At 46.2% G+C, this 13421-nt stretch overlaps 1 protein-coding gene across 4 annotated transcripts in view; it reads left to right on the top strand.

The window, feature by feature from the left end:
- Positions 1-13421, top strand: part of POFUT1 (protein O-fucosyltransferase 1) — a 28758-nt gene that overhangs the window by 3809 nt on the left and 11528 nt on the right. For all 4 annotated transcript variants that reach the window (XM_082432221.1, XM_082432220.1, XM_082432218.1 and 1 more), the window contains exons 3-5: positions 1621-1803; positions 2958-3070; positions 12391-12583. In XM_082432221.1, coding sequence (XP_082288347.1) covers positions 1621-1803; positions 2958-3070; positions 12391-12583 — 489 coding nt within the window. The remainder of the gene's footprint in view (positions 1-1620; positions 1804-2957; positions 3071-12390; positions 12584-13421) is intronic.

The following is a 13421-nucleotide window of genomic DNA, read 5'->3' as shown; positions in this document are numbered from 1 at the left end:
AAGCCAGAACTTTCCCCTCAAACCTGTGTAACCACCTATATTTCCAGCCTTAGTTTATGTCACCTCCATTCACCTGGGCCAGGAACCTAGAAGTCATCCTAAATGCTTCCCTTTACTCTGTACTTCACCTCCCTTTACATTTTTTAACCTGTCCATGCTTCCCCATCTCTCAGACTTTTGGAGATGCTCAAAAATATATGTTGAAACAAAACAAAGCATACAAAACAAAACAAAAATACATGTTGAATGAATACTTGAACAAACTAAAGGACCATTGCAGTAGCCTCCTAATTCCTCTCCTTCCTCTAATCTTACCATTAGTACATTCTCTCTTCTGCCGCCAGAGTGATCTTTCAAGAAAGCAGATCTCATATTATTTCTGCTTAAAATCCTTCAGCAAGACCTTGTTGCTAATAATTAAGGTTCTCAAAGTCTGTTCATTGGAACATCAACAGCTCGTGCAGGAATGGTGCAGTGGTTAAGTCAGTTTGGGAAATTGTGTTCTCAATTCCTCATTCCCCCCAAATTTGGAGATTCAAAATGCATGTTAGCATATTAAAGGCCCTGAGAAGTCCTGTCGTAAAGAAACCTGCTAACATAGCATTTTCCAGGCCTGTTTATTTCTGGAGCCTTTTTATTGCAGAACCCTTTACCCACCTGAACTAGTGGAACACGCTTGGGAACTCTGACCTATAGGATAAAGTCTAAATTTTATTTCATGGTGTTCTAAGAAATTTTCTTAAGTCCAGAAAAATGCAGAGATTACAATAATCACCATCCATGTATCTGCCACTAGAAATGATAATCATTAACACTTTCTCATCTTTGCTTCATGTTTTCTTTTTGTTAATAAAAGAAATAAAAGTTTATAGATAAAGTCGTTAAAAGATTGTGTGTCTTGGCTCGAGGCTACTTCTAGTCCATCCCCCACCCCCAGAGGCAACCACTATCATGGATTTAGTGTCTTTTGGTATGACTCCTTCCAAGTTTTTTCCTGTACTACTTCCATTGTGGCACTGAGCATCCTTTTATCTATCTCTTGGTACAAAGGGCAGGATTCTCTAAGGCAAATACTTAGAGGTAGAGGGCACATTTAAAATTCTATTAGATGCTTGTAAGGGGTTACACTCCAAAGTAGTTGTTCCAAAATGTAGACTTCTACTATCAGCCGTATCTTTTCCAGTAATTAGAGTTAAGCTTTTAAATTTTTGCTGGTCTCATGGGTAAGAAGTGGTGTCTTGTTGGCATTGTAATTTTCTTTTTCCTAATTCTCGTGAGCTTGCACATCTTTTGAGTGTGTTGGCTATTTGGGTTCCCTTTGCTGTGAGTTGCTCACTCCTATCCTTTGCCCATGTTTTCTCTTGCATCATTTGTCTTTTTTCTTATAAATCAGCAGGCATTTTTGAATATGAGGTATATTACTGTTTGTTCTTTAGTTTGCAGATGTCTTCTCCCAGCCTCCATTCTAACTTTGGTGTCTTTTATCAAAAGTTGTTTACTGGCATGTAGTCCAAGCTGTCTGGGTCTTACAGTATACGGTTTTAATGAATGTCTTTGAAACAGCCACTAGGATACTGAGGAGGGACCCTCGCCCCCTCCTTTTCCCCACTTTTCCTGTAGCTCCATGTGTCCTACCAGAAGTACTTCAAGCTGGAGCCCCTCCAGGCCTACCATCGGGTCATCAGCCTGGAGGACTTCATGGAGAAGCTGGCACCTACTCACTGGCCCCCTGAGAAACGGGTGGCATACTGCTTTGAGGTGGCAGCCCAGCGAAGCCCTGATAAGAAGACATGCCCCATGAAGGTGGGTCCTGTGGGTCTGGGAGACCCTTTCTGCCTGTTCCAGGTCCTCTAGGCCCCTGAGACACTGTGCGATAGCAGTATGTGGGGGAAGGCACCAGAAGGGCCTAGAGTAGAAAGATGGAGATTTAAGTCCCATTTCTGGCATTTGTCAGCAGTGTCACTTTGGGCAGAGGACTTTGCTTCCTCTGAGCCTTTATTTCTACCTACAAAGTAAAGACACCAGTCCCTGCTGTGTCTTGCTCATAAAGTATCAATGAGGGCCAGGTGTAAGAGTGCTTGTAAACTGTAAAGTGCCACATCAGTAATAATCACTAATACTCACATAGCACTTACTACACGCCAGGTACCATGTTAAGAGCTTCCCACATACTATCCCACTTAATCCTTAAACTGTTCTGTGAGGAAAGTACTATTAATACCCCATTTTATAGAGAGGACACTGAATGCAACAAAGAGAGGTTTAATATTTTGCCCAAAATCATAATAGCAAATAAGTTGTGGTAATATGGCTCCGTTGTCCACCCTCCTAACTTGTATACTTTCTTGCCTCTCAGCACGTAAATGAGAAGCTGTCATATTTATCAGTAGAAGTTTGTAAATTTCTGGCGCTTTGGGAATAAGACAATCCCCAACATGTGTTTCAGTGCTTATGCTAAAGTCTGAGGAGGGTGGTTGGAAATTTGAGAAAGGAGACCTTGCTTACAGCCCCAACATTGCCCTCACTTGCTCTGTGAGCTTGAGCAAGTGTCTTACCTTGTCTGGGTCCTGGTTTCCATCTTGAAAATAAGGGCATTGGATTAGCTGGGTCTTGAAGGTCTCTTGGTGCTCTTAGTCCATGGTCCCAAATCCAGGGTTGACTTCCTCCCCAGACCCCCACCAATGCTGCAGGGTCAGCGGCATATGGCACACAAGCAAGAATGACTCCTTCAGATATTGTGGTGAACGTTGCCTGCTGAAAACCAGACTGGAGGCCGAGCTGCCCTCCTCAGCACCCAGCCCAGAAATTACGAAGTGATATTCCTACTGGCCCGTCCTATGAGAGTATTTCAGCCTGAGTCAAATCGCCCAGGGTTCCCCCATCCACAGTTCCTTGGCCCCATCCCCAACTGGCTTTCCCTCCCGCTCAGTAAGCCTTTGCCCACTCTCTTTCTCTAGGAAGGAAACCCCTTTGGCCCATTTTGGGATCAGTTTCATGTGAGTTTCAACAGGTCTGAGCTTTTTGCAGGCATTTCCTTCAGCGCCTCCTACAAAGACCAGTGGATCCAGAGGTATGTGGAGGGGGCAGCATTGCTGGGATTAGGGGAGAGGTGGGGGGCCCATGGGCATTCAGCGCCTTCCTGGCCCTCTTCCCCTCTACCACACCCTGATGTATGAGACCAAAGGTGCAGCTGTTCTGTCTGTTGAACTTGGGATCCTATGTGATCTGTTCCCATCTCAACGCCTGACACGGTGGGACGTTGACCTGCCACAAAGTTGAGCAAGAGTTTATCAGCCAATAAAGGATGTCATAAAAAGACTATTGTGCAGTCACATGAGTCTCGATTTCCTCCTCTAGGCGTGAGAATCACTCCCCTGTTACCTTCCTCTTCACAAGGTGAAAATTAGAAGCTGCTTCTAGAGAAAAACAGCTTCAGGTGCAGACAGAGAAATGATGTCATCCTGATAATAATTGGATGTGCTTTATTAATTGTGCTCCAGTAAGCCCTATTAAAAAAAAAATAGGTTAGCAGGGCATAGGCACAGGCTGTGAAATATTTATAGAGCATCTGTCACGTAAGAGACATAGTGCTCAAAGGCCAGAGGTGATGCATAAAAATGAGGAAGACCCAGTCTCAGCCTTCAGCTGGCTACAGTCTAGATATAATGATGACACTAACATAGTACATTTGCCCCTGATGCTATAGTGTGGCAAGAAAGAGCGTGGGCTTAGACGTCAGACCTGGGTTAGGAACCATGAGGGGCTTATGAATTCTTGTGGGGTCCCAGCACTTGGCATTTAGTAAGACAAAGATAGACTGATGCAGAGGAACGAGCACAGGCTCAGGATAAGACGGCCCTGAGCTCTGACCCAGCCCTACCTCTTTCTCAGATGACCCTGAGTGAGCCACTCCAGCTGTCTGGCCTGAGTTTCCTCCTTAGTTTAATGGAAGGAGCACTATGGTATCTGCCTCCAATATAAATCACATGGCACATAGTAGAGGGCCAGTCAGTGTTACCTGTTACTATTATTCACATGCTTTATTTTATTTAAGTCTTTGAGAAATTTCATGAAATGGGTATTATGATCAATTCCCATTTGACAGGTGAAGAAACTGAGCTCAGTAAGGCTAAATAACTTGCCCAAGGTAATGCAGCTATTGACTGGGCAGCAGGGGTCTGTGTGTAAGGCTTTCATAGGTAATAAGAACTAATATTTATTTAGGGCTTACTTGTGCCAGTTGCTGTTCTAAATCTTCACTCCCTAAGTCTTCTAAGGTAGTAGCTCATTTAATGCTTCCATGAGTCTGGGGGACAAGTGTTATTGTCATCTCTGCTTTACAGGTAAGGAAATGGAGACAGAGAGAAGTGAAGTCACTTCCCTAAGGTCATGCAGCTTGAAGTGGCAGAGCTGGGATTTGAATCCAGGCAGCCTGACTCCAGAGCACCCATTCTTCCTCACTGTGGAGAAAAGAGCTGTGCCTTTAATAGCTGCCAATTCCTATCTGGGACTTGCCTTCAGAGCTAGATCATGAGCTACTGAGGATACTCAGTCCTGGCAGAGTCTAATCCCCCTCACTGTTGATCCCAGATAGGGAATTGTTGATTCCCATTTGATCACCTGCTTGGTTCTCCCCATTCAGCTCTGAATGACCCAGAGCTATTGCCAGACGGCAGACCTGTCCTCAGAGGATGGAGGTTTGCCTCTAAAATGCCAAGGGGGAAAAAAAAACATGACACCAGCTCTAAAAGCAGCTCTAAGAGCAAATTCCAAAAAGCACACAGTCCTGGTTGGAAGAGAAGGGACAGGGCTGCATGGATGCATCAGTCGGACAATGTTGCTGAAACACTTGTTCATGGCCCCATGGTCTTGCTTCAGTTCATTGAGTTGTAGGAATTGTGTAAGGGCTTGGGGAAGCTTGTGCCTTACAACCAAATTTTTGGGAAAGGAAGACTAGTGGGGAAGTTGAGGTCCCTGGAGGCAGTTGGAGAGAGTTAGGACCACCTGGGCAGCTGCCTTCCTTCCACACACATGTAAGAAGCACCGCCAGAGTGTCAAGCACTGGTGTGGATGCTGGGGAGACAGGCAAGAATAAAGCAGATAAGGCCCCTGCCCTGATGGAGCTGAGTCTAACAGGGGAGACAGTGAATACATTTTTACATAAGATAGTCCCAGAAGACATAGTGCTGTGAGGGACATAAGCAGGTGATGTGTGATTGGCAGGCAAAGACCTTGTCTTTGTCAGCTTGGACTGCTATAACAAAATACCACAGACTAGGGGGCTTAAACAACAGACATTTATTTCTCATACTTTTGGAGGCTGGGATGTCTGAGGTCACGGTGCCAGCGTGGTCAGGTTCTAGTAAGGACTCCTTGGCTTGCAGGTGCTGCGTCTTACTGTATCCTCACATGTTGGAGAGAGAGCAAGCTCTCTGGTCTCTTATAAGGGCACTAATCTCATCACGAGGGCTCTACCCTCATGACCATCAAAATGTAACTGCCCCCAAAAGGCCCACTTCCTAATACTATCACATTGGGAGTTGGGGCTTCAACATATGAATTGATGGGGGGGGGCACAAACATTTAGTCCATAACAGATCTGAAGGATGAGGAGCCAGCCATGCCAAGAGCTGGAGGGAAAGGTAGTTCTTCATGGTGGGGACATTGCAAGCTCTGAGGCAGGACAAGCTTGGTGTGGTCAAGGGGCAGAAAGGCCAGAGTGGCTGGCGTGGAGCATTTCAGGAGGAGAAGGGTAGGGTGTTCCCGTCGTCCACCACGGTGTAATAAACCACTCTAACGCTCAGTAGCTCAACAACAACTTAGAATGATTGCTCAGACTTCTGTGGGTCGACTGGGCTTAGCAGGGCACGTCTTTGGTTTCGCTTTTGTTTTTCCATTTTCTTTATGGAATCCCAACTGTACAAAGTTCCAATCCATGTTAAACATCTAATTTCTTAAGATGAATACTCTTTGGAATACCCACCACATTTGGTGGGGGTTTTTTGTTTTTTTAATAAGAAAATTAAACTTACTCATAATCCCATCATCCCTCCAAAAAACTATTAGAATTTTGATATGTATACTTCCACGCTCCAAAATGGGTGTATTTTTATGTACATATACAATGTATACCTATACATATTAACTTAAAATGAAATTATTACATATAGTTTGTAATTGAGTAATTATCTTTTCTGAGGAGTAATTGATTTATCAGGTTAGTAAATATCATTGGCAGGATCAGTTCTAAACATGTAAAAGCATGAGATTTCAAAAAATGGTTAACTGGTGTGTATTCCACTCCATGCCAGTGGAGTGTGTTGGGTAGGGTATGTGTGTGGGGTATCCATTCATCTGTTGATGGACACTTGGGTTAGCTGGGCACTTCTTGCTTGTGGTCTCACATGGCTGCAGTCAGCTGTCGGCTGGGACTGGAGTCATCTGAAGGCTCAACTGGGCTGCATGTCCAAGAGGGCTCACTCATGACTGGCAGGTGGTGCTGGCTGTCATCTGGGAGCTCAGCTGGGGCAGTCGGCTGGCATGTATACTCTTGACCTCTCCGTGTGGCTTGGACTTCGGACAGCGTGGCAGCTGGGTTCTGAGAGGGTGCATCCAGGGAGTGCGTGCTCCAAGAGGCAGAAGGTGGAAGCTGCTGGCCCCCTAAAGCCTGGGCCTGGCAACCGGGACACCGTTACCTCTGCCAAATGCTATTGGGAGGGAACATAGAGCCCACCCAATGGGAGGAGACTTGAATTAACCTGCCATATAGAACAGGAGATTGGAGAAGTGGGCAGGGGTCAGAGTGTGCAGGGCTTTGTAGGCCCTGGTGAAGCAGTCTGATAAGAATCCTGTGAGTGTTTGCAGGGGTGAGTTTTGAGAGTTTAAGTATTTTAAACATTTTCTTAAATAGTGGACACTTTCTTGCTGTAGAAAATTGTCCTTTGGGGGCAGGGGCATGGATGTAGGGAGAATGGCATTAGAAAGGGTCAGCCGCTTCCCTGGCTCACTGTGTAACTGCAGATTGCTTCCCTTCTCTGGCCACAGTGCTCTGTCTATAAAATGAAGGGACTGAGCAAGATCGGTCACTTTCAAACTGTTCTTTGAGTTTTAGAGTTCTGGAAACGCGCTGTAGTGCTGTGGGGGCAGCAACGGGGGCCAAGTTGGAACTGCTCGGTTCCCCTCCCCCACTGCCTTCAACCAGTAACCCTCTTGTATATCAGCTAAAAGTGCTGGTGGCCACAGGTCCAGGTGTACCAGGTTTAACTTAGCTACATGTAGCAGAAAACCCCAAATAACAGCAGACTAGCAAGATAAAAGTTCATTGTTTTCTTAAGTAAAAAAGGACTGGGCTGTGCAACCCAAGGCTGCAGGGCAGCTCCCTTGTGTCTAGGAATTAGGCTCCCATCTCTGCTCAGCCTTCCCAGTACTGGCTTTTTTTTTTTTTTGGCCACACTGCACGGCATGCGGGATCTTAGTTCCCCAACCAGGGATCAAATCCCTGCCCCCTACAGTGGAAGCGCGGAATCCTAACCACTGGACCACCAAGGTATTCCCCCAGTACTGGCTTTTATCCTTAGCCTCACCTCATGGGCCAAGATGACTCATGAAGCCCCAGGTAGCTGGAAGGACAAAAGGGGCAGAAGAAGGGCACATCCTCACCTTTTTAAGGAGTCTTCCTCATAGCTTGCTTATACCAGCTCATTGGCCAGTACTTAGACATGTGGCCATACCTAGCTACAAGAAGTACTGAGAAATGTCTTTTTTGGGGCTTCTGTGTGTCCAGCTGAAAACTGGCTTCTAGGAAAAGAGAATAAGAGTTATTTCTCCCCACTAAGTGATTTCCCACTGAGGATCTTTCCAGCTGTGCTGGTTCTGAGTCTGTGAATACCCCGATGGAGATTTAATTGAACAGACATTTATTATTTATTGCACATTCACTGTTGGAAGGCTATGAACCATCATGCTGAACCATTCTCTTGGCATGAAGGCAACAGGTATTTGAGCATGTGGCTTATCGTTCTCCCAGGCTGCAGCCTCCTTGGGAGGACATAAACAGGTGACATGTAATTGGCAGGGCTGAGACCTGAAGGATGAGAAGAAGCCAGGCATGCAAAGAGCTGCAGGGAAAGGTAGTTCTTCATGTCAGGGACATTGAGAACTAGACTGCCTCGTTCATGTCCCTGCATCCTCTGCACTCAGCATAGTGTCCATCCACTGGTGTATCCTGGGCACACATGCGGGTGCTGTGCATGGAGAAACCCCAGCTTGGTAGGGGGATCTCAGTAGCGTCCGTGTGGTGGTGGGTGAAGAACCCCAGAGGTTCACTGCACCAGCAGCAGGAAAGTGTGCCTTCTTCAGCTGGGCAGTGACCAGGCTAAGGGCCTGACTTAGGGGCAGCCGTCAGGGCTGTGAACAGATGGACCTGGTCAAGCTTTCTTTCCAAACAGCACTCTCCTCCCTCATTGGGAGCAAATGAGCGCATCCGTCTCGGCCTCTTGCTGCTTGTCATGTCAGAGCTGACGTTGCACTGGGACAGCTGTGTGTGCTGATCCAGATCCAGGTAGAGGGGATGGAAATTCCAGATTTGGAATTCACCAAAGGTCAACAGCAGGTACTTTCTAAGAGGTCAAGGAGGGAGCAGATCCTGATTTTATCCTAATGTTCCAGCCCCCTGGGAGATCACAGCTTTGCTTTCCATTTGAAACCCTTTAAGGTGGCCTATGAAAGTCGCTTAGCTGAGGGCCTGGCCCATAGTAGGTACTCAGTTACAATTTACTTCTTCCTCTAACCCCTGACAACCTGATCTGGTCTTTCTGGTGAGATCCCTGAATTCTCATTCATTCACTCTAAACATATTTATTGTACCTACTATGTGTTGAGGCCTGTGCCTAGGCTGGGAATCAGAAGAATAAGCCACAGACTCAGCTTTTGAGGTGCTTATTGACTGGGTGGGGGAGCTGGGAGTGAGGTATAGTAGTTAAGAACAAAGGTTCTGGAGGAGATCGCCTGGTTTCAAATCCCTGCTCCACCAGTTCCTAGCTGTGTGACCATGAGCATGCTACTTAACCTTTCTGTGTCTCAATTTCCTCATCTGTGAAGTGAGACTAACAGTAGTACTTACCTCACGGGGCTCTTAAGAGGATCCAATGAGTTAATGTACACAAAGTAAATGGAACATTGCCTGTCACATGTATGTACATGTAAAGTCTGACAAGACGAGGATTAGATAGAGCCAAGCTGTCCATGAACACTTGCTTGTGGCTTACTTGGCACAGGCCTTGCACCAGTGTGTGTAGGAATCATGGTGAACAAGAGTGCTTGGGGCCTACCCTCACGGCAGTGGCCAGGGAAGGTGGTTATTGAGCACATCAGTGTGCAGAAGGCAGCAAAGGAGAGGTGGGACAGAGCCCTCCCCTAGGAGCTGAGGCTTGGGAGCGGCAACTGGTCTTGGAACTTTGGAAGGCGTTTGTGGAGCGAGGTGTTTGGTTGGGTGTGAAGAAAGAGTGGCATGTCCATTGCAGCACTGTCGTATGGGGAAAGATTGGAAACAGCCTCACTGACCAGCGGAGGGGACTAGATAGGTAAACTGCAGTTTATTCGTGCAAATGGAAAACTTAAAGAGACACTAACACGATCACATGATCCACGCCATCAACATGGCCAAACCTCTAAAACAGAGTTGACTTTTTTTAAATAAATTTATTTATTTTATTTATTTTTGGCTGCGTTGGGTCTTCATTGCTGCGCGCAGGCTTCCTCTAGTTGTGGCAAGTGGGGGCTACTCTTCGTCGTGGTGCACGGGCTTCTCACTGCAGTGGCTTCTCTTTGTTGCGGAGCACGGGGTCTAGGCATGCAAGCTTCAGTAGTTGTGGCACGCGGGCTCTAGAGTGCAGGCTCAGTAGTTGTGGCGCACGGGCTTAGTTGCTCCGCAGCATGTGGGATCTTCCCAGACCAGGGATCGAACCTGTGTCCCCTGCATTGGCAGGCAGATTCTTAACCACTGCGCTACCAGGGAAGTCCCTGAGTTGAATTTTTTAAAAGTTGAAATAGGTTACATGCAATATGATGATGATGATGGTGGTGATGGTGAGAGAATTTTCTGAGAGCTTTCTACGTGCCAAGCGCTGTGCTAAATGCTATACTTACATTAATCCATTTGATCTTCTCAACAGCCCTATGAAGTGGGAACTATTATCAGCTCTATTATACAGATAAGGAAACTGAGGCACAGAATGGTTAAGTCACCTGCCCGAGTTAGTAAGTGGCATAGTCAACGTTAGAACAAGGTCACCTGGCTTGACAGTCCATGCTTTTGCCATTGCACTGTGTAAAGAGCACACAGAATAATACCTTTTAATATAAATAGTAAAGTGTAATCGTGTATAAAACCACAGTATCTTCTGGAAAGAGGAGGAAGCGGGAAAGAGATCATAGGGTAGAGCTTTTATTCAGGTGTATATTTTTTAAAATCTGAAACAAAGTAAAGTGTTAATATTTGCTAATTTGGGTCACAGCTCGGTGGACTGTTAAATTATTTTCTGTATTATCCTGTATGCTCTGAAATTTTTAATAAATTTTCCTTGAAATTTTTACTGAGATAACTGTAGGTTCACATGCACTTGTAAGAATTAATACAGAGAGATCCCATGTACCCTTTACCCAGTTTCCCCCAATTTTAACATTTTGCGAAACTATAGCACAGTATCACAACCAGGATATTGACATTGGTACAGTCCATCCATCTTATTCAAATTTCCCCAGTATTATTACTTGTACTCACTTCTGTGTGTGTGTATACTTAGTTCTATTCAATTTTATCACGTGTGTATGTTCGTGTATCTATCACCACAGTTAAGATATCAAACGGTTCTAACATCACAAAGGTCCTTGTGTGGCCAGTTTATAACCACACCCACCTCCCTAAACACACACACACACACACACACACACACACACACACACACACACACACACACACACACACACACACACACACACACACACACACACACACACACACACACACACACACACACACACCCTAGCCCCTTGGCAACCACTAATCCCATCTCCATTACTTTTTTCTCAACTTTGTCATTTCACAAACGTTATATAAACGAAATCATACAGTATGTGACCTTTTGAGGCTGACTTTTTTCACTCAGCATAATTCCCTTGAGATCCATCCAAGTTGTTCCCTGTATCAGTAGCCGGTTCCTTATTGCAATAGTGCTCTGTGGTGTGGATGTACTGCAGTTTGTTTAACCAGTCACTTGTTAAACGACGTCTGAGTTGTTTCCAGTTTTTGACTATTATGAAAAAAGCTGCTGTGAACATTCGCGTACGGGTTCATGTGTGAATATAGGTTTCCATTTCTCTGGGATAAATGCCCAAGAGTACAGTTGCTGGGTCATATCGTAATTGCATGTCTAGTTTTACAAGAAACTGCCAGACTGTTTTCCAGAGTGCCTGTACCTATTTCATAATTTTAGGAAAAGGATTTTGGCTGGCAGAGGGAAGGCATACCAGGTAGAGGGGAGACGTCTGCAGAGATCTGGGGTTTGAAAGTGCATTGCAAGTTTATGGAAGAGCGGGGCATTTCATGTTGCTGGAATATAGTCTGGGCTTAGCTAATGAGGGAGCACAGGTTTGCTCCTCACTCTATTCAGTCAACAGATCTTTACTGAGCTCTTACATGTACTGTTCTAGGCACGCGGAGATACTGACTTCAGAAGCCTGAGTCCAGCAGACTTTTCTGGACTCAGGGGTAAAATAATTACAAGGTACATTGTGAACAAGGGGGAGGGAGAGCCTTCGGCAGGGTATGTGGGGGGCATCTACAGACCTCTAGTGTTTTCCATGAGAGCAGGGACCATGCCTGTCTCATTCTCCCCTGGCCCCCAGCACATAGTAGGCAATCCGTAGATAACGTGTTAAATGTTGAGTGAATGGTCTCATCCAGCGTACACATTCCCTGGGAGTGTGACCTGTCAGCAGCTGCACTTCCCGGTCCCACTGTGTGGGTAAAATGGCAAAGACTCAGTCTAGACACCCCAACCTGGAGTGAATTACCGCACCACAGATTGGAAGCCAGCATGACATACAAAAGGTTGGAATGCTCTACTGTAAAGTTTTAATTGTTAAACAATCAAAGAGGGTTGTAAATTCCATGTGGCGGGACAGTATTGCATACTGTGCCTCTTGCCGCCGCCAAGGTCTCTTATCAGCCCGTTGGGGTTTCACAACCTCTCGTGCTTCTTGCATGTTGCAGGGGCCCCTCCGCAGGGTCTCTGGGGCATGGTGCAACGCCGTCCTTTCTCCCCTGGGGGTGGCGGCTGGACTCGCTGTGCGCTCTCTGTCTGACTTCTTCTCCTTCTGTCTCATGCCTAGATTTTCTCCAGAGGAACATCCAGTGCTTGCCCTGCCAGGGGCCCCAGCCCAGTTCCCTGTCTTGGAGGAGCATAGGCCACTCCAGAAGTACATGGTGTGGTCAGATGAGATGGTGAGGACAGGGGAGGCCCAGATCCGTGCCCACCTCATCCGGCCCTATGTGGGCATCCACCTGCGCATTGGCTCCGACTGGGTAACTTCCCCCTTCCCCTCATGGCCGGGATGGACACATCTCTGAGCAGGGCCCATGCCTGTGGGAGTGGAACACTGAACCCATTGCACCACGTCCTAGCCAGGGCAGAGAGGTCTCACTTGGCCAAGTTCACGGGACTGTGCCCCACGATTCCACCGCAGACACGTCAGAAATGTGGCTCCGGAGCGCTTGCTTGGCAGTTTTCATTTTAACAGTTGCCATTTTTATCCTCATTTCACAGATGGATAAACTGAGGTATCAAGCTAGGCTCTGGGTCAGACAGCAAGCCAGAAAGAGCCCCACAGCCCATAGTCCTCTGTCCCAGCTCAGTGTTTAGCCAGTAGACTCCTTGTTGAAAAACAAGCTCTGGAGGTTGGGTGGGGCTCCCAAGAAATGAAGATGTCATCCTCCAAATTTGGCAGCTGCTTAAATGTGCAGAAAACTCATCAGGTTATCCTCCCTGTGAAAATAACTGGAGTCATGTAGACAATCTCCTTAGTTTACATAAGAAGATATATATGTATGTATGTGAGAAATACCCATCGTTGAAAACTTGAAAGATACTGAAAAGTATAGAAAGTAGATCAAAATTCATTCAGTGTCAATTGAGGAAGCAATCACACATTTACCCACTAGATTCCCTTCCTGCCCCCCTTCCTGCCCCCTTCCACAAAGTAAAGGAGCCAGGCCCAGAGTATTTTGTCAGTGGTTTCAGATAGTTCCCATTTATGCTTCCCTAGAACATAAGAAGATATAAGATGCTCTTTTTTTTTATAAAGCTAGCATAATGCTAATACCAAACTCAGATAAGGTCAACTCAGGAAAGTACAGCCCATTC

The sequence above is a fragment of the Balaenoptera physalus genome (assembly GCF_965194825.1).
Source record: "Balaenoptera physalus genome assembly, chromosome: 16".
Classification (NCBI taxonomy): domain Eukaryota; kingdom Metazoa; phylum Chordata; class Mammalia; order Artiodactyla; family Balaenopteridae; genus Balaenoptera; species Balaenoptera physalus.
The sequence above is the reverse complement of the archived record's forward strand: the minus strand, read 5'-3'. Positions and strand labels throughout refer to the sequence as shown.